The sequence below is a fragment of the Orcinus orca genome, chromosome 19 (assembly GCF_937001465.1).
Source record: "Orcinus orca chromosome 19, mOrcOrc1.1, whole genome shotgun sequence".
NCBI classification, from domain to species: domain Eukaryota; kingdom Metazoa; phylum Chordata; class Mammalia; order Artiodactyla; family Delphinidae; genus Orcinus; species Orcinus orca.
In genome coordinates, this window is record NC_064577.1 from 45,321,711 (window position 1) to 45,340,379 (window position 18,669).

General features: G+C 50.8%; 1 protein-coding gene across 9 annotated transcripts in view; it reads right to left on the reverse strand.

The window, feature by feature from the left end:
* Positions 1-1,308: 1,308 nt before the first annotated feature.
* Positions 1,309-18,669, reverse strand: part of FAM117A (family with sequence similarity 117 member A) — a 43,006-nt gene continuing 25,645 nt past the window's right edge. For 5 of the 9 annotated variants that reach the window (XM_049701509.1, XM_049701511.1, XM_049701508.1 and 2 more), the window contains 7 exons: positions 14,872-15,181; positions 10,213-10,308; positions 8,820-8,930; positions 8,265-8,399; positions 6,886-7,087; positions 5,357-5,507; positions 1,309-2,535 (listed from right to left, as the gene is read on the reverse strand). In XM_049701509.1, the coding sequence (XP_049557466.1) occupies positions 2,235-2,535; positions 5,357-5,507; positions 6,886-7,087; positions 8,265-8,399; positions 8,820-8,930; positions 10,213-10,308; positions 14,872-15,181 (1,306 nt within the window). In that variant the 3' untranslated portion in view covers positions 1,309-2,234. The remainder of the gene's footprint in view (positions 2,536-5,356; positions 5,508-6,885; positions 7,088-8,264; positions 8,400-8,819; positions 8,931-10,212; positions 10,309-14,871; positions 15,182-18,669) is intronic. The other 4 variants (XM_004282640.2, XM_033410919.2, XM_049701514.1 and 1 more) reach the window with 2 other exon arrangements.

The following is an 18,669-nucleotide window of genomic DNA, read 5'->3' on the forward strand; positions in this document are numbered from 1 at the left end:
GCAAAGGAAGGAAACTCGGGGCAGCACCACACCCATCCCTCCGGGCCTGACTCACTAAGACTTTGGGGGTAGGCCAAACATCTTTCAGGGGAGGGGTAAGAAGTAGAAGATAGGGTCTGTCTGCAACCCCCTGTGTCCTTTATATAAGTTGGGGAGGGGGACCCCCACACATTTGTTCTCTTGCCCAGTGGTTTACTTTACTGTATTAGCCGACGATTCCAGGGCACGGAGCTGGGGTTCCAGTCCCAGCTCTGCCTCTTTACCAGCTGGGACTTCAAACAATTCACTTGACCTCTGAGTCAAGTTTCCTCATCAGAAATTAATGGAAATGTAACAAGCGGTAGAGTACTGTGGTTAGAAGCACAGGCATTGGATTCAAAAGATCTGGTTCCCAGTCCTAGCTTCCACGCTTTGTACCTGTGTTTTGGGGGCAAGGTTTATCAATTTTTTTTTTTGTCTTTCCCTCATTAGTACAGTGGGATTTATCACATCAGATGGTTTGTGATATTTCAATGACATTTTATGTAAAGCATTTTACAGTGTATCTGATGCTTACCTAGCCAATACATGGTAGTTGGGATAGCCTGGCTTAAGAGTTTGTTTTGAGGTTTTATGAGATAGATAGATATAATTGTAGTTATTATGACTGCCCTTGGGGTAGTCAACTTTTAACCCATACAGTGGGGATAATGTGTCTTTTGTGAAAATGCTTTGTAAATTGCAAAGCACTATCAGAATGTTCGGATGGTTATTCTCATTTTCCCCAAAAGCCTAAGAGCTCTTACCGGGGGGCACTATAAAGCTGAGGAACAGTTTCTTCCGCCCTCTGTGTTGTGGGCACTCACTGATGTGCAAAGAATACTCACAAGGAGCTAAAGCTTCCCTAAAACTGTGCCCATAGATTCGATCTGAATGCCATTCCCTCATCTTGTTTTCCTTGCTGATGCAAGGAGCACCCACAATGTCAAACTGTCTCCCCTTGGTCACCCTTATGTCCCTGCTAAAATCCACTCTCCCTTAGGGTGTTTTTCCAGACTCACCCAAGAAAGGATGACTTCCCCACTGACTCCTTCACCCCACCTCCGCCACACTCTTCATTCTGGACAGACTCTCCCTGGCCCTACTGTTTCTATGTCCAAGTAGAGAATGCAAGCCTGCTGTCCTGAGGACACAGACTCTGGATCCATCCCCCCAACATTATGTATTAAGTAAAGGCTCCTCTTAAAGACAAGGATGAAGTGATTAATATGATACCCTCAATCTCCATCCTGCTCCCTCCCCCAAAAAATATTTAACAGAACCTCAAGCTGCTGGGTATACTTATTTATTTGGTCTATTAACATCAAGATCTGCAAAAAACAAACAAAAAAACACAACTTCTAAACACAGGATAATAAAACTTGAACATTAACATTCTTCTTCGATTTTGTGTAAGCTCTGCAGTATGGAAAATATACAAACTTCAAACAGCTGCAAAAATAGTGTCTTTGGGAGAAAATAGAGTTTCTACATCGATACAAGAAAAATAGGCATTTTTCTAATCCAACCCAGTCCTGGGGCAGGTGGAGGGTGGAGAGTCACCACTTGCCACCCGGAGGAATGCCAGCTCTCCCTCTCCCCTACTACCCACCTGGGGCTGGGCAGGCTGGGCTGCTGCTTAAGACAATCTTAGGGTGAAAGCGAGATGAAAATGCCACTTAGGAAAACGCTTGGTTCCCCCTCTGCCAGCAGCTGGATTGGTCAAGTGTTATGGCCCTTTCGGGCTGCTTTGGTCAGCTCCTCCAATGAGAGGGAGGTAGGGGGATGGGACTGAGAGGATCGGGTCTCCTCGTCTGTGCCTGGGGAGGAGAGGTAAGGAAATCTGTGGTGTCCGCTCTCCTTTAATCATGGCCAGCTTGCTCCATGATAAAGACAAGGGCCCCATACACAGTCCTTCGGACTCACACCCAGGGGTGGGGGACCCAAGACCTTCTGGGTGAGTTTTCCACCAAGTGAGAAAGGTGACAAGAACACGGGTGTGACTCGTGAGCTGCCCAGCTGCTAGTGGAGGAGGCAGGTCCCCTCACATTCGAAGGGGCAGGGGTCCATCGGGAAGAGGACCCAGGGCTTTGACACAATACATGAAAGTGCTCAAAGGCCAGGAGGGAAGGGCTCCTTCATCCCCCGTCTCAGGGAGCTCGGGAGGGGCCTGCCACCAAGGCACTGGTCTCCATGGTGAAGTGGGGGTGGGGCCCTCAGACCACCAGGGAGCTCTGGAAAAGCACGGGCTCTTCTGACGGTGGGGGGCGCTGCCAAGGCTCGAATGGCAGCGAGGAGGCCTTGGGGGCCTCTGGATCCTTCCGAGGCGGTGGCCTGGGGCTGGCCGGGGGAAGGGGGGACCCTGGGCTTGAGGGGCAGTTACGGAAGATGAAGCCCATGCTGGGGAAGAGGGGCTTCATCAAGCTGACGGGGCAGAAAGCCGAGCCGGTTGGGTTGAAATGGACTTTGTTCTTGTCAGGACAGGAAGTCAGGAAGGCCAGGTCAGGACCTGGGGACCTGGAGGATGGAGAGAGAAACACAGACATACATGTGTGCATGCACACAAACAGCCGGTGAGAAGGGGCGAGAGGTGTCCCAGCGTCAGGGGAGCGAGAGAGCTAGGGCTCTGTTCAAACATGGTGGTGACTTGACCAAAACAACGACCGGCTGCTGAGCAACCGCCAGCGCTCAGCAGGCCCCTCAGCTCTCCACGTTCTAGAAATATGGCTAAGCAACAGGAAATCTACTTGAGCTAAAAACAGGAGGGATTAAAGCTAGACCGGAAGGAGAACTTCCTGACAGTGTGATTCTAGAAGAGGAGACCGAGAGATCTTTTAATTTGAGAGATTTCATCACTGAACAGTGGTTTAGGGGCAGACCACTTGCCTGAAAGCAGAGATCCAAGCAGAGTGACTTAGACTTTTTATAGCCTAAAGCAGGGTTTCTCATCCTCAGCACTACTGGCATTTGGGCCTGGATAATGCTTGGTTGTGGGGGCTATCGTGTGCATCATAGGATGTTTAACAGCATCCCTGGCCCCTACCCACCATACGCCAGTAGCACCCCACTCCAAATTGTGACAACCATTGCCAGATGTCTCCTGGGGGGAAAAGTATCCCCCATTGAAATCTACTGACCTCAAGAATCTAATTCTTGAGCAGATTTGAAAGGTGTGATTTTCAAAACCCTTGCTGGGAGGAAAGGACAGCAGCTAGACCTTCTCAGGAGATCTAGGTTCTAATTCACCATGTGCTCCTGGCCTAACCTGCCTCACCTCTAACATGGAAAGAATCCCTACCCTTCTGATCATGTAGGGGAAATGAAAGGATTAAAAGAGGTCAGGTCAGACAGTTCTAGAGTAAGGAATCCTTATGATAAAAAAGGAAGAAGAATGTCTGGCCATGCTTCAAGGGTGAAGAGCCCTGAGAAGCTGCTGGTTATGAGGATTCCGGGCAAGGAGACAAAATTGTGGGAAGACAGTCAAGCTCTGCACCAATGCTTCCCAACGCCTAACTTTTCCTTGAAGTGTAATGTATACATACAGAAGAATGCACTTAGTGTACAGCTTGACAAATTGATTACTATTTTAATTGTAGAATTCTAATCATTCCAAACCCAGGAAGAAGAGCGAGGCACGCAGAGGAGGGCGGATGTTGGCCCAGCGTGAGCGATGGGAGGAGAGGTAGAGGGAAGCTAAGGCCTGTGTGCAGGGTGTGTTTGGAAGCCTGGGGTCCCAGAGGACTCCGCAGCAGCAAGGTGCCCCCTGACTGAGAAGGGCTTAAAAGAATCCCACTTTAGGAAGAGGTGGGGGATGGGCAGGAGAGGGAATGCTCTCAGTGTGTGCATGCATGCACGAGGAGGGTGACCCAGGGGAGATCAAGTAACACTCGAAGGACGTGAGGGCAACCAGCGTGACCCTGAATAGCTTGATTCCCTCCCTGGGAATCTCACACGATGGGCAGCCAGGAAGAGGAAAATGTGGCAGAGGAACCACTAAACATAAGAACTTCCCAGTAGGAAAGTTCATACAATAAAGAGACACCAATGAGCTGAGAATATCTATCCCCGGATATCTAAGAAAGTAACTGATGGATCACCACCTCTCTCAAAGGGTTAACATAGGGGCAGGAAGCTGGATGAGATGACGTTAAACCTCTTCTGTCCTTATGAGCCTACAGAAGAATAAAGACAAGCAGCAGCCTAACTGCCACAAGCAATTCCAGGTTGTAATTACTCAGCTATACTGTGGACTGGGGAAGGGTACAAGAGCCCAGAGTCTGCTTGAGCTATGAGATCTGGCCTCTTCCCCACACACGACCCCAGAGGATCGAGGGTTCTTGGAGAGATGCCAGGCAACAGTGATGATGGGAGCAAACCCTCAGTGCCCCTGGTTTTCTCCATAATTCCCACTCTGGGTTATATAAGTGCCTCCTGCTACTACCATGGGCTGTCCTCTCCCTTATCTGAGATACAGATGGAGCCATCAAGGCCCCACACCCTGTGCAAGCTAAATCTCCACTCACACACCATAACTAAAGTTCCTCACTGCCATCGAATCCACATCTTCCAATGTGAATCGGCCCCGATGTATATTACAGCGGCAGTGGGAATATGGTGAACTCTCTTCTTAGCTCCTGCTAAGGGGGACCGTGGGACATTTGGAAAGTTCTGGCTCTTGATTCTCTCTGCTAACGGGAGGGAACTGTACTAAAGAAATCAACTTAAGAATGACTTCTGAATTGTCCAGTCTGGTCTGGGAATATTCCATAGTCCTTACTTGCAAGGACTGGAAATTTCTGTCTGGGAGTTCATGACACTTGAACCACTGCAGCTGCAGGGTGAAGATTTGACTCAGAAGCAATCCGAAAGCTTTTTAGGCTCCCCCTGCCACACCGGTGGGCATGAGGCGCTTCTAAGCTCTGTCTGAAGAGAATTACTAGTATGTTCTCTCTCTGATTATGGTCTAGCAAATTCTCACACCTTCCCCGGGGATGGAAAAAAATAGAAGAAGCAAAGGATTTAGGTTTCAGATCTCTTTCCTTTCCAGCTCCTGCTGCGCTTGTGGCTGGCATGTGGGCAGAGAGCAGGTTTCTATGGAGATCATGATAAGCAAAGACTTAGGTGCTCAGAGGAGGTAATGTCAACAAGTTTGGTCACGGAAAGACTGCAATACTGATCATCTACAGCTGACAATGCTTCTAGGACAATAGGGAGTCAGACTAAAGAGAGGCCTATCAGGTGGGATGCCACAGGGCTCAGCCCGCATCCCTGTCCCTCCCTCGCACATCCTGACCCCCACCGACTGGCTGAGGAACTCACGACCGGCTGAGGTACTCACGTGGCCTCTTCAAACACCCGCACTCTCTCACAGCCTTCCGGGGGTTCCCGTTTGAAGACGTAGCTGTGATTGGGCCGAGGGGAGGAGGCAAAGGCAAGGACTGGAGATGGGCTGCCCTCTTCAAGGAAGGCTGGGTGGCCTGGAGGGGAAGCTGCAAACAGAGTAAGGCTGAGTCCCATGGTGCTAAAGGAAGGTCTCTGCTTTCCGGGACTCAGACCTTGGTGTAAAGGGGCAGGACTGGGAGATATGGTACGGTGGGTGGCAGTGGTTATGTTAATCCAGGTTGTTTGTCTACACTCTACCTTAAAACATCTTTGAGGCAGCCTTACAAGAATACAAACCTTGTATATGTGTGGCTGATTCCCTTTGCTGTACAGCAGAAACTAACACAACATTGTAAAGCAATTATACTCCAATTAAAAAAATTAAATACCATAAAAAGAGGCCCAATAAAATAATGATGATAAATAAAATTTAAAAAAAAAGAAAATAAAACCAGAATTGTAAGGGGGAAAAAAAAATACAGACCTTGTTATACAGGATAAAAAAAATCACAGTTGAACTGAGGGAAAAGTTGGGTCTAATACCAATTCCATATTCCCCGGAGGTAGACTGCGACTGGAACTCCAAGTCTCAGACTTGAAAGAATCCTAACATCTCTATCTCTGCCTTCTTCCAAGACTGCACCGCCCTGCCTGCCAACATACCACAGCTTCTTCCCTTCCATGTCTTGAATATCTATCCCTTCTTCCAGGAAGAGCTCTTGCACTGACTCAGACAAGCAATCTTTACTCAACCCAACTTGTGGGATAAGATTCCTCTCACTTTCCACACAGCAAATGTACTTTGCCGAGGTTGCAAATATTGACTTTATCTATCTCACATTTATTCTTTATTTTCTATGCTCTGTTTACCTCGGTATTGTTAGATCATGCCTTTGACCAGCCTACCTCATGGGGTTGCTGTGAGGATCAAGTTAGGTGATGCAGGCAACAGTGCTTTAGAATGTCAGGATCATTATGACGGGGAGGAGGGACTCTTATCTTGTCCTCTCAGTGACGCAGCCACGGCAGAATAGAAAGTGGAGATTTGGAGTCAGAAAGCTTGGGTTTCGATTTGGGTCAAACTGTGTGACCCTGGGCAAAAGACCACATTCTTTTATTTACAGCGTTCACACCCGCCTTGAGGTGTATTGCTGGTGACGGGTCCAGTGGACACCTGAACGGGCTCATGGGCTCTCCACAACGGCATGCTGAACCTCAGCCAAACATGGGGGTGGGAGGGATTGCTTCTTTGGATTACAGTGAGGATTAAACAAAACTGTAAGTGCAGAACCTTCATATAAATTATAAATTAGAATCTATATCAAGGACCACTATAACGTATGGAATATAGATGACTCCCAAAGATATTCTAGTTGGTTAGTAAGTAAAAAAATGCGTGGCCAGAAATTGATGAGAGTTGGAAAAGGGCATGGAGATGACCCCATACCCCATGTGGGCCCCGCAGCCTGGGCCTCCCCAGCTCACCTTTGTCACTGGGGATGGACGTCAGCTCCTCGGCTGCACCCTGGTGTTCCTCACGGCTAGTCTGGCCAGAAGGCTGGGGGGATGCCAGGGGCATGGAGGGAGAGCTGGCAAGGTTTCCAGGCTCCAGGAGGAGGAGGGGATGATCACAGCTGCCACTCTGGGGGGGAGCTGGGGCACGGTGCCCGTCAGGGATTTCAAGGATCTGCCGAGGAAGAGTGGGGGTCAGGCCTGTCTCTGCAGGCTGGCAGGGCTGCGGTAACCCTTAGGGTCATCCCCTTGCCATTGTCCTTGTCCTCGACTCACAACACACAGTGACAGCAGGACACCATTTCCTCATGTCACTGACTTTCCCAACAGCCCCCAATCTAAGAGACACCTCCTCCTGCTTCTCCCAGAGTGCTTCATTCTTTCCCCTCATAGATAGAACTTTATGACTACATATTTATTTTATGGTTTCATCAAGGTGTTGCCCCCACAAGGCTGTAAGCCTCACGAGGGCAGGGGCCTCCTGTGTGTCAGGCTCTGGGAACACAAAGGTGAATAACACATGGGGGCACAAGAGGGGGCAAACCACCAGGACACTGTAACAGCTATAGGCCGTTGCAGGACAAATGTGCAGATTACTTCCATGTATTAAATACACCCCCCTCATTTTTTTTAACATTCAATGGTACTTGTGTCCACAGATCACCAGTCTGTGTGCACGTGTAAAATCCTACATATATGCACATTAAAAATCAACCAGCAAGTAAATCATAAACTGAGGAGTGTGCCCATTAGAATTATATTAATGTTGCCCAACTGGCATTCCGCAATTGTCCTGTGTCAGTATAAAAATGTGCCTGAGACTGCAGAAAAGGGAGCAAATAATTCTGCCTGGGAGTGGAGCGGGGGAGAAGGCTGCACAAAGGCAACTGGGCATGAAGGATGAACGCATGTCACCAGGTAGAGATGGAGGGAAGGGAAGCATAACTCTAGTACTGGGGCCACTTGAACTGAGGCACAGCTGGGTGACGCTGACAGTGACAGTGATGAGTATGCCAGGAACACTGAGCTGGTGCTTTGGCTGAAGAGTGATGCCTAGTCCCTTCCTCCCAGCCAGGTGCCTTCCTCCCTGCTGACCCCTGGCCCCTTCTCTTTCCATTCAATGCCCCAATGTCTTCCCCAACTTCACCCACCCGGCTCTGCTGTTCTTGTGGTCAAGTCCATCTGAGTCTAATAAACTCAATTTGTGTTCCTCCCATGGGGTGGTTTGGGCATGTTTCTCTGTTGACATGTGCACAGCCTGTGAGCCCCCAGACAGCACGAGTCCCAACTCCCTGTGTCCAGACTCAGCAAGACGCTGCCTATCTGTGCATCCGGGTGCGGCCCCCACTCACCCGCAGCAGCTCCTCCTCACCCTGCTCTTTCACAAACACCTCCTCCAGCTCTTGGTTGAGCCCTTCCAGGCTCCGGTGCAGGCAGGGGCTCAGTCGCAGGACAGCGGACCCTGAGGGGAAGCTGGGAGGGGACGCCTGAGGAGGAGGTAAATGAAGCCATCACTGAACCCCACCAAGCCCCATGCAGTTATCAGTTCTGACCAGGGGGTAACAGTCATGCCTACACAGCAAAACCAAGTGAGTAGAGGAGAATTCAGGGACAGTTACCAATTGCAATAGGTCCATTCAGTGGGGTTTTCTCCAGAAGGCAGAGCTTTGAGGGGTCCAGAGTGTGCTTTTAGAGTCTGCATCATGGCCTCAATTGTGCGGGGGGTGGGGATGGAGGACAGAGACATGCAGCACAGAAAGAAACCCTTTCCAAAGTTGCACCAAAACTTCACCCGGCACCCACGTGGCCACAGGCCCTGCAGTGCAGGAGGGCTCACAGGACCCGCCCACCCCACGGGGCCCACCACAGAGGATGACAGAGGGGTGAAGGCTGGGGAAGAGACGTACCCTCAGTGCTCCCCGCACAGCATGGTCCCCTTGGAGGGGGGAGCCCCGCTCCTTCTCTTTCCCACTGCGGCTAAGCTTTGTCCTCTGCAGCTGTTGCTTCAACTTGGTAATCTGGCGGCAGGGAGAGGGGGAGAGGACAGGCAGGTGAAGCAAAGCAAAAGTGCACTGGGTCCTCCCTCCCAGGCGTGGCTCTTGCCAGAAGCCCGTGAAAATACGTAAAAGGAAGATGGAAGTTAATCTTCCTTTTACGTATTCCATCTCAAAATACCTCAGTGGTGTTCAAAACTGTGATGATAGGCTCATCAGGCAAGCTGGACACCATAGTAACCAGATTATCGGATTTTTTGAATTACCATGTATTCCACAGATGGCTCACGTTCCGAAAAATTAAAAATATACAACACTGAAACCATTTTTGTCTTTCACAGATTCCAAAGGCATGGAATACTACTCTATTAATAGAAATGGAAAATGATGTTTTTGAATTCACTCCTCAAAATACATTCACAGCTATCTCAAAGGCCCTGGGACCAAGAAGGATGGAAGGATTTCCCCCCATTTTAAAGTAGACTGCACCGAGCAAGGAGCAGCCTCTCCAGAAGGAATATCAGCTTCTGTCCCAACTTCACATCCTGTAACAATTATGGAGTATCATCAACAATTTTAAATATTGTCCCAGTCGCATTTGTAATTCTGGACCTACTGGTCCTTAGTGTAAATACTCTGATAATTACAAATTGTAAATACTTTGTATTTCCCACTAGCCTTAAATACTTCATATTCTCTCTCTGTTCTTACAACCGAGAGGGCAGAAGCTACTGCCCTGTAAAGGGTGACCCCTGGTGAGTTGGCCCTCCTGGGGGCTCCCCACAGCATGCCAGGCGGAACTGGGTTGGGAGCCCTGGAATCCAGTCTATGGCTTTCTCTTCTCACCCTCAACCCCTGTGGCCCTCATGAGAGGGAGGGAGGGCCAGGAAGAAGTGTTTGAGGACACATCATTATTTATCTCTTCTTTCAAAAATAAGGCTGGATGAGTAGTTAAGTAGTAAATGAGGTTGGGGGCTTCCAACTCCCAGAAACTCGCTCTCTTTCTCCAGTCTCTGAAACGCTTATCTGGATCCAACGTCAAAGTGAAGTGAGAACAATGGCCACCCCCACCCTGAGCTAGGCTGCTGGAGGGCCAAGCCCCTGCCTGCAGGAGGGTCTGGGCTCATGAAGCCAGGCCACCAGGAGGCTGGGAGGCCGCTATGAAGGCGCCATCTCATTAGGAAAAGGCTACGTCGAGGCAGATGAGACTGGAAATGTGGGTCCACTTTGGAGCGGATGTGTCCATGGTGCTGGGGGGTAGACGAGAGGCAGCTTCCCGGGCCAGGGAGTCAAAGGGGGCAGTTACCTCTTTTCGGTGGTCTGTGCTGCCCCAGGACGCTGAGCGCTTGTGTGTACACGAGCTGGCCCGCTCACCTTCAAGCTCTTGCCAGGACAGGGGGGTCTGCAGGGAGAGAAACCCAGCGAGACAGAGCAGCTTCTCAGGCTGGCTCTGGGGAGACAGACACACCATTTCCCAGACAGAGGTGCTGGCTCTTTGAAGTCTTCTCTCATCTGCTCATCAACCTCCTGGACCCTGCCAGCCCCTTTTATTCTTTCAGGCTTCTCCACCTGCACTGCCTCTTTCCCAGTCCACATCCTCCAGGAAACCTTCCCTGATGAGCCAATAAGGCCAACCTGCTCTTTACTCTCTCCTGACTTTTACACATGGATTATAGCCCCAGCTACTCCAAGTGCTTCTCGCCAGCAGTGAGGGCCAGAATGGTCCCTCCCTCTCCCAACCAGTTCCCAAAGAGCACATTTTGGAGGCTCAGGGCAACACTGGCATCCTCGATTCCCTCCCCATCTATGTGCCCAGCACGGGCCCAGGTTCCTGGGAGCCTGATGAAGACAAGTTACCAGACGGGACTCCATTAAGGAATCATTAATTGGTAAGACAGGAAAAAGCTCAACAGAGATGCCCCATGCTCTATCCTGAACCGAAGCAGAAGATTTCTGTGCAGTGCAGTACCTCAAGCTTGTTCTGTGATTCTTCCCGGTCCACAGAGGGTTAGGGTCCCCAAAGTCCTCCTGAATACATAGGGAGGGGAGATTTTCGCAAAGGAGGGAGCCAGAATTCTGAACTCAGCCCTGACTCCTGACTCCTCTTGGCTTTATCACAGCTCCTTCTCCTGGGCCCTGCTCTGCCCCTGTGAGAACTTGACTCTCAGTCCGCCATCCTCCCTCCCCCACTGCACAGAAGACAGAGGACCCATGATGGAGGCAGGGGGAGTTGTAGACCCACTTCCTGAGCCCCTAACAGAGGGAGGAAGTGGTTGGCTCTAAGCACGAGGCAGAGAAGGACACAGTCCCCCCCCCCCCACCAGCATCCCTACTTCCATTCCAAGGGAGGGGCCCAAGGGGAAAGGCTCTGGTGGAACCAGTTCCTCTCTAACTTCTTTGCACAAGCTGCCAAAACCATGAGGGCCTGGGAACTGTCTCCTCCAACAGATCCGCTGACCTCCCCCGAGAGGTTGTTACAAACAGAAAAGGGGGAGGATAAGAGGGAAAAAGCCCAACAACTCACCACCCAACAGCTGTTAAGAAGAGCTCGGTGATGGCAGTCTGAGTGGGGCTGTGGGAGTAGGCTGCCCTGCACAACAGCTGCAGAGGAGAGGGTCCACGGGGGTGCCGAGGCTTCCTGCCTCCTCCTTCTCCCAGCTGCCCACCAATCAGGGCCTTTACCCAGCCGTGCGACACAGTCAGGGTGAGACAACTGCTGGACTCCCTTCCCTGAGGCCAGCACCGCAAGGGAGACCCTCCAGAGATGTGGCCCCACTATTTCTTCTTTAGAAAAAGGGCAGAGAGCATATCCTCAGGCCTATACCCCAAAGCCTCAAGGTGGAGCTGGCTCTGACAGTAGAAACCAAGCAGCTGGTCTACTTCCAAATGCCTATCAGGGTGTTGGCAGACAGAGCCTCAGAAAAGTCTGCTGCAGATACTGAAAAGAGAGGAGAAGCCCACAGCCCCCTGAACGGAGCAGATGCACGAACACTCCTCCCCTCCCAGGGCTCCAAGCCAAACCTCTAGATAACTAGGTCTGCTCATCAAAGCTGAGTTCCACACAAGCTTGTTGTCCCTGGAAAGGTGGCAGAGACTACAGAGGAAGGGTGACAAAGGCTAAGGTGTTGATGCTTGTTTCTCTTCCTCCGGGAAGATACTGAACTCACAGGTGGGTGGTGAGAAGGAGGTAAAAGCAGCCACATTCAGGTCGCCACCGGTTCTACTAATATCTCTTGCAAACTCTTCAACTGCCTCTTTCTTCTGAGATACGTGAGGGGGTGGAAGGAGAAGTGTAGGCTATCGCTGGAGGCTGGAATGCATGTGAAAACTCATGGCAGCTGGGATCGTCTCCTTGCTCAGTCCATCTCACCTCAATCTGCTCGCCAGCATCTCCCAGCAACTATTGCCTAGTCTGTAAACCGTGCTACTAAGGCCATCGCTTTGCCTCAACACCCACCCCTGGCCATAGACATCACCATCTTGCCCTCCATCCGTGGGCTCTCTGTCCCACAGGCAAATGTAGCTCCACCTCCTTTTTTTTCCTTATCCCTTGACCTCTAAGCCTGGTCTAACCACCTAAGACGGCCCGCCGTACCAGCTCTTCCCAGCGTTCCCTGAGCCCTTCCTAGCTGTCCACCTCATGAGGCCTGCTGCCTCACTCTGCATCTTCTCTGATCAGATGGGTTCAGGGTACACATCACTCATGTACTCAACAAAGAGTTACTGAATGCAAACTGTGTGTCAGGCGCTGTTTCAGCTGCCGGGGACATAACAAGGCACAAAATGACAAAAATCCTCGTCTGCTTTGAGTTTACGTTCTAGCTGGAGGCACAGTTTAAACAGTGATAAGTACTAAGAGAGAAATACAGCAAAGAAAGGGAATAGGAATGCTGGGCTGGGGAACATGATTTTAAATGTCAGGGAAGTCCTCAGTGAAAAGGGAACATCTGCTGAAAACATAAAGGAGATGAGGAGTGAGACATGCAGATATCAGAGGTGAGAGTGACCCAGATGGAAGACATAGCAAGTGCCAAGGCCCCCAAGCAGGAGCCAGTCTGGTGGCTTTGGGAATGATATGGAGGCCAGCGTGGCTGGGGCAGTGGGTGAGGAGACGAGGAGACGAGGTCTGTAGGTGTGACAGGTTGAAAATGGCCCCCCAGAGAAATCAGGTCCTAGTCTCTGGAACCTGTAAATGTTACCTTACATGGTAGTTTTTGCACATGTGATTAAGTGAAGGATCTTGAGATGCAAAGATTATCCTGGTGGGCCCTAATGCCATTAAAAGTGTCCTTATGAGAGAGAGACAGAGGGAGATTAGACACTCACAGAAGAAGGTAAGGCAATGTGACCATGGAGGCAGAGACTGGAGTGACGTGGCCACAAGCCAAGGAATGCTGGCAACCACCAGAAGCTGGAAGATGCAAGGAATGGGTCTCTCAGAGAGCCTCCAGAGAGAGTATAGCCCTGCCAACACCTTGATCTTGGCCTAGCGAGCGGAATGAATTCAGACTTCTGGCCTCCAGAATTATGAGAGAATAACTTTCCATTGTTTTAAGCCACTAAGTTTGAGGTAATTTGTTACATCAGCCTCAGGAACCTAATACAGTAGGTTATCCTGTGTTTGAAGCTGTTTACATGCTGGCCTTGAGTATTCTTCAGGCAGGCACATGCACAGGTATGGGCTTTGGCCCCTCCAAGGTGACCTAGGAGCATCAAGAAAGGGACCATGCCCACCCCTTATTTCCAGTGCCCCTGGGTGGACAGGCCCCTCCCTCCTGGGTCTCACCACAGACATCTGGGCCAAGGTCTCCTTGGAGCACAGAAGAGTCACAGCTAAGGAAGGTTACCCTTCAAAGAGTGACCCTTCATGGCACAATGGGGGTCAAGCCAGGCTGTGTGACAGCACCGTATGTAGTTGTTCCAGACAGTCCTCTGGAAGCAGGATAAAGCTTGAGCTCAGCAGGCCCGTCATGTTTGTCAAAGGGACTCACACACTGGAACAGATTTATTTTAACACCCTGGCCCCGGGGGGAGCAGCTAAGGGAGAAGCAGGGCTACTTACTGGCCATAGTGGCGTCAGCCAACTATGCAGATGATGCTCGGATTATGCAAAACTGGATGTGGGTTAGACCATGGAAGCTTTGCCTGGGATTCTGAAGTCCCAGAGCAACATGTGGGATAACTGGGTGAGGGCGAGGACAGCTTTCTAACAAGAAGGCAGGGGTGAGATGGAGCCCAAACCCTCCAAAGTGGAACCTCTTTCTCTGCCCCCCACTCAACTAAGCCTCTACCCAGATTCTGAGACAGGAGAGTCCTGGTCCTTGCTGTTTCCAGTGACCTTGGCTGGGCCCTGGGAACATAACCCAGTGTACCTATGCGGATGTGTAGAGCAGCGTGGTGCCTGGCCTAACATATATGCTCAGTAACTACTTGCTGAACTGAAATTCAGCAGGGAATCAGCCTCTTGGGACTCTGGCCAGAAAAAGAGGCAGGAAAGGCTCTGAGGGTGGTCTGCCGGCCAGCGCTGAGAACTCTAGCAGCAGGTGGCCAAGGCCACCATCTGTGGCCCTACGGTGACTGTGCAACCCTCAGACTTTCCATCATGGACCCATTTTCAAATATTCTATGCTGATGTCAAACCATATACTGAACAACTGGTCCTGCTCACCGGTTTGGGAAATAGGCACTGTGCCCAGGCCCTCACACCCGCAAAGAAAGGCCCATCATAAGCAGACTGAATCGTGTGTCACCACCAAATGCTGAGGCACTGGATTGGGAAAAAGAGGAGGACAGCACACAGGTAGGGAAAGTCACAGAAAGGGAAGTCTTCCCAAACAAAGCATGCCACCTCTGCCTCTGCCCTTCAGGACACTCCATGAAGTTGGTCAAGGACTTAAGCTAATTTTTTTTCCCAAAGGGTAACTCAGGCCTAAAGCAAAAAGGTCTCTCATAAGGGCATCCCTACCTCACCTGGAGCCTGCAGAGGAAATGGGGCTGGGGATGAGCAGAACGGGGGGCCAGGCAGAGCAGGCACCCAGGGTCCCATCTGTCTCCAGGATGAGAACACCAGCGGGGGAACTTGGCTCCAACAGTCATTCCAGCTGTGGTGAGACCACTTCCTCCCTCCAGAAGAGTGCGAGAAGACTCCCAGCAAGAAGGGAGGGGGTAACTGCAACCACCAGCATGTGCTGCCGTCTCCTGTCCCGGCCCCGGGCCCAGTGCCAGGAGTGGCCGGCCCACAGCACTTGATGGCCAGCTCTGAGTGACCAGCTGACCTGGGGGAGGGCAGTCAGGAGAGAGGAAAACAGGTTCAGATTTACCTGGACGATCCTGACAAAGTCCTCCGAGACACAAAGAAACCTCCAGATGATGGTGACACCACACAAGAGCCTTCCTAGTCCTCGCTGACTGGCCCCTCTGCACCCAGCACCCACTGCACCCAAGCTGTTCCTTACACCCACCAAGCTGACCTCTGGGAGACCTGGTCATCCTGCTCCCATCACCCATCCTGGCTCAGAACATGTAGCCGCTCCAAAGCCCTCCTTCCCCGATGACCACATTCACACCTCCTTAGGAGAACCAATTTCCCAAATAAGATCCATCCACCTCTCTTCCTCACTTGCCCCAAATATTTGGGTAAGCCCGCTCTCCATGTCAGACTGCAAGTTGCTTGGGAACCACCCGTGCTATCCTTTGTGCCTGCCTAAGGGCTTAAAACACAGCTAAGCCCAGGGAGGGAATACTGGGACTGTTGGCAGCCTGCTGCAATTCGAGAACCGAGAGCTTTTAACCCATCTTCTGCCTTGGGAGAAGCCTTGAGGACGCAGTGTGCTGGGCTATCTAAATGGCAGGTGTTCTGATATGAAACATGCGGGGCTCTTGCCTGCTCTAGGGGGTTCAGAGAGGGGAGCCGAGCTGCTCGGCCTACACCATGACTATGGCTGCTGTCCTTACTGCAAGTCCTGCCCCTGGGAGTGCCAGGCTGATGAGGTCTCCAAACACACACTCTGGCGGCTGGCTGGGGGGTGTGTGGGGCTGGGTCGGGGGCACAGATAAGAGAGCAGAAGTGAGGGCCTGCCCGGTGCAGTGGAGGTACTTCACTGGTGTGGCTAGAAGAGAAAGCGCAGAAGGTGGGGGTAGGGGTGGGAACAGCCCCCCTCGAGCTCAAAGGAATTAAGGAAATGTGCTGGCATCATCTATTTTTAGTGACTTAACAGCTTTCAAGGACTTTGGTAGATCCTGCCTCCTACCTTCCCTCCACTCTTCTCTGCACCCCCTTGTGTCTCCCCCATAAAACCTCTCCCTCATCTCCAGTCCCTTCTGGGTGATGTAGCCGTGCTCAGTAGGGAAGGAGCACCAATTTCTTTGGGAGACGTTGAAGGAGGCAGCTTGTGCCAGACCAGGGTGCTCAAGCGAGAATTTGAATGGAGCCCAAAACCTAGAAGCAGAAAATTCCCAGAAGGCCAGGAATGAAAGATGGGCAGAGCACATACTGGGGTTTGGATGCCCACGTTGATCAGAATTCTCCCACCTCCTGACTGCAGCCACAATATTGACAGGTTGCTAAGGGTTCCTCGAGGGCTGGAGCCCAGCCCAGGGAAAGAGGAAAGCTGCACAGCTCGGCCTTGCCAGACCCGCGGAGGCGCATCGCTGGCCTCTGTCTTGCTGTGGCAAGAAGCCCGGACTTGTTATATAAAAGATCTGGCCTGCAGCTGGAGCCTGAGCAAAACACACAGCCTAGAGCCCATGCCTCTAAATCCGGCCAGGGAACATCTGAGGCCAACCCTGCCTTGAGTTGACAAAGAGAACGCCATCTGAGGAGTGGGATGGAGGCTTCCTAGAAGGCTGGTAGCAGGAAATGACAGTGACGGGGATATGGGGATAGGTAGGTGGGCTGCATGGAAGCCTGCCATCTGACGAAGGGGGATGTAATCATGAACTTACACAACCAAAGCAACCTCAAGTCCTGCTCCTCCAGGAAGCCCTCCATGACTAGACACATTATTTGGACTAAACACGCTCTCAAAAGAGAAAGGGGTGGTGCTTCAGGCACATGAAGGGGAAGTATAACCTATCCTACTTGCCCTTTTCAGGGGACACAGGGAACAACAGTGTCTGGGGCTTCCGGGAAGTTGGTGTGCTACCCGGAGCGTACTCTCCCTTCACAGTCTGTTCCTAGATCTAAAGAATGCCATTGGACTTCCCTGGTGGCGCAGTGGTTAAGAATCCACCTGCCAATGCAGGGGACACGGGTTCGAGCCCTGGTCAGGGAAGATCCCACATGCCGCGGAGCAGCTAAACCTGTGTGCCACAACTACTGAGCCTGTGCTCTAGAGCCTGTGAGCCACAACTACTGAGCCCACGTGCCACAACTACTGAAACCCACACACCTACAGCCTGTGCTCCACAACAAGAGAAGCCACCGCAATGAGAAGCCCATGCACTGCAATGAAGAGTAGCCCCCGCTCGCCGCAACTAGAGAAAGCACACACGGAGCAAAGAAGACCCAACGCAGCCAAAAATAAATAAATAAATAAGTAAATTAATTAATTTAAAAAAAGAGTGCCATTAATTTTAACTGCAGCAACTCTTGTTGGTCCAAGGTGGCATATTCCTATGAGAATTCCCCTCCTGTAAACTGTGCCAGACATTTGGCCCCATCTCATCCTTTGGCTCCCTGTTCACTGGCCTTCATGGAACTGGCATCCAGACGCACCAAGGTCAAATCTTGTTCTCATTTCCTTGTTCTCCACTCTGACATGCCAAGAACAGTACTGGGCATTCAAACATTCACTAATAACATTTGAAAATGGATCTCATTTAAAAAATAAATAAAAGGGACTGGGAGATGTGCTCCGCAGAGGAGGACAAGGGAAGCGAGCGCACAAAACCCTTTCCCATTTGGCCGGCACCCCACCTCCAATCAGGCGGGGCGGGCATACTCCAGCGACATGCAAAGGAAGAGTGACTGGCCCAGCATCCCCCCGGACATGGGCTGCCTCTCCTCTGAGCCTGTGTTCTCCCCACCCTGTTTCCTCTTCCCTGAGAACAACTCATTTGTTCTGAAGTTGAACAGGAATGGGCTTAAACTGCATCAAAAGGGAGAAGATCTGACTCTTAAAAACTTAACTGCTGAAAATGTTGAAGTCCTAAGTCAGATGAAGAGATATCTTTGTAAAATTTCACACATGAGATGACTTCTTGCTCAGGCTAACACTACCTTACTCAAAAGCTGACCAATGGACTGGATGATTACAGAGATCCCTTCTAAGTTTAGGATTCTTAATGAAGAGAAAAACCCTGAAGAGGGGACCTGGGCTCCATCAGACTCAAATGGGTCTACCGAAATCCCAGGAGGGCTGCTGATTAGGGATCAACTCTCCATTATCTGAGAACTTTCCACTCCTGTTACTCTAGTGGGATCTATCCTGGCTCAACACACTTTCGGGCCACCTCTTCCAGTTGTCTGGGGAATGCATACTCATTTGAATGTTGGTCTGTTTTAGCAACGTAAATCTCATTTATTAAAACCTAGGATAAATTCCAAAATCAACTCTTGTATACCCACACATGAATACTCAAAGCCAAACTGATAAACCCAGATTGCCTTCTCTCTCCCACCAGTCAGGTGGAATGCAAACTCATTTTCAGGTAAATTTACGAAGAGAACCAAGTTGGTTAACATGAGATGATGAAAAGCTACATGGTGCGTATGTACAGCCAAAACCCAGGACAAGTCACATCAATGACTGAGTATTGGTAA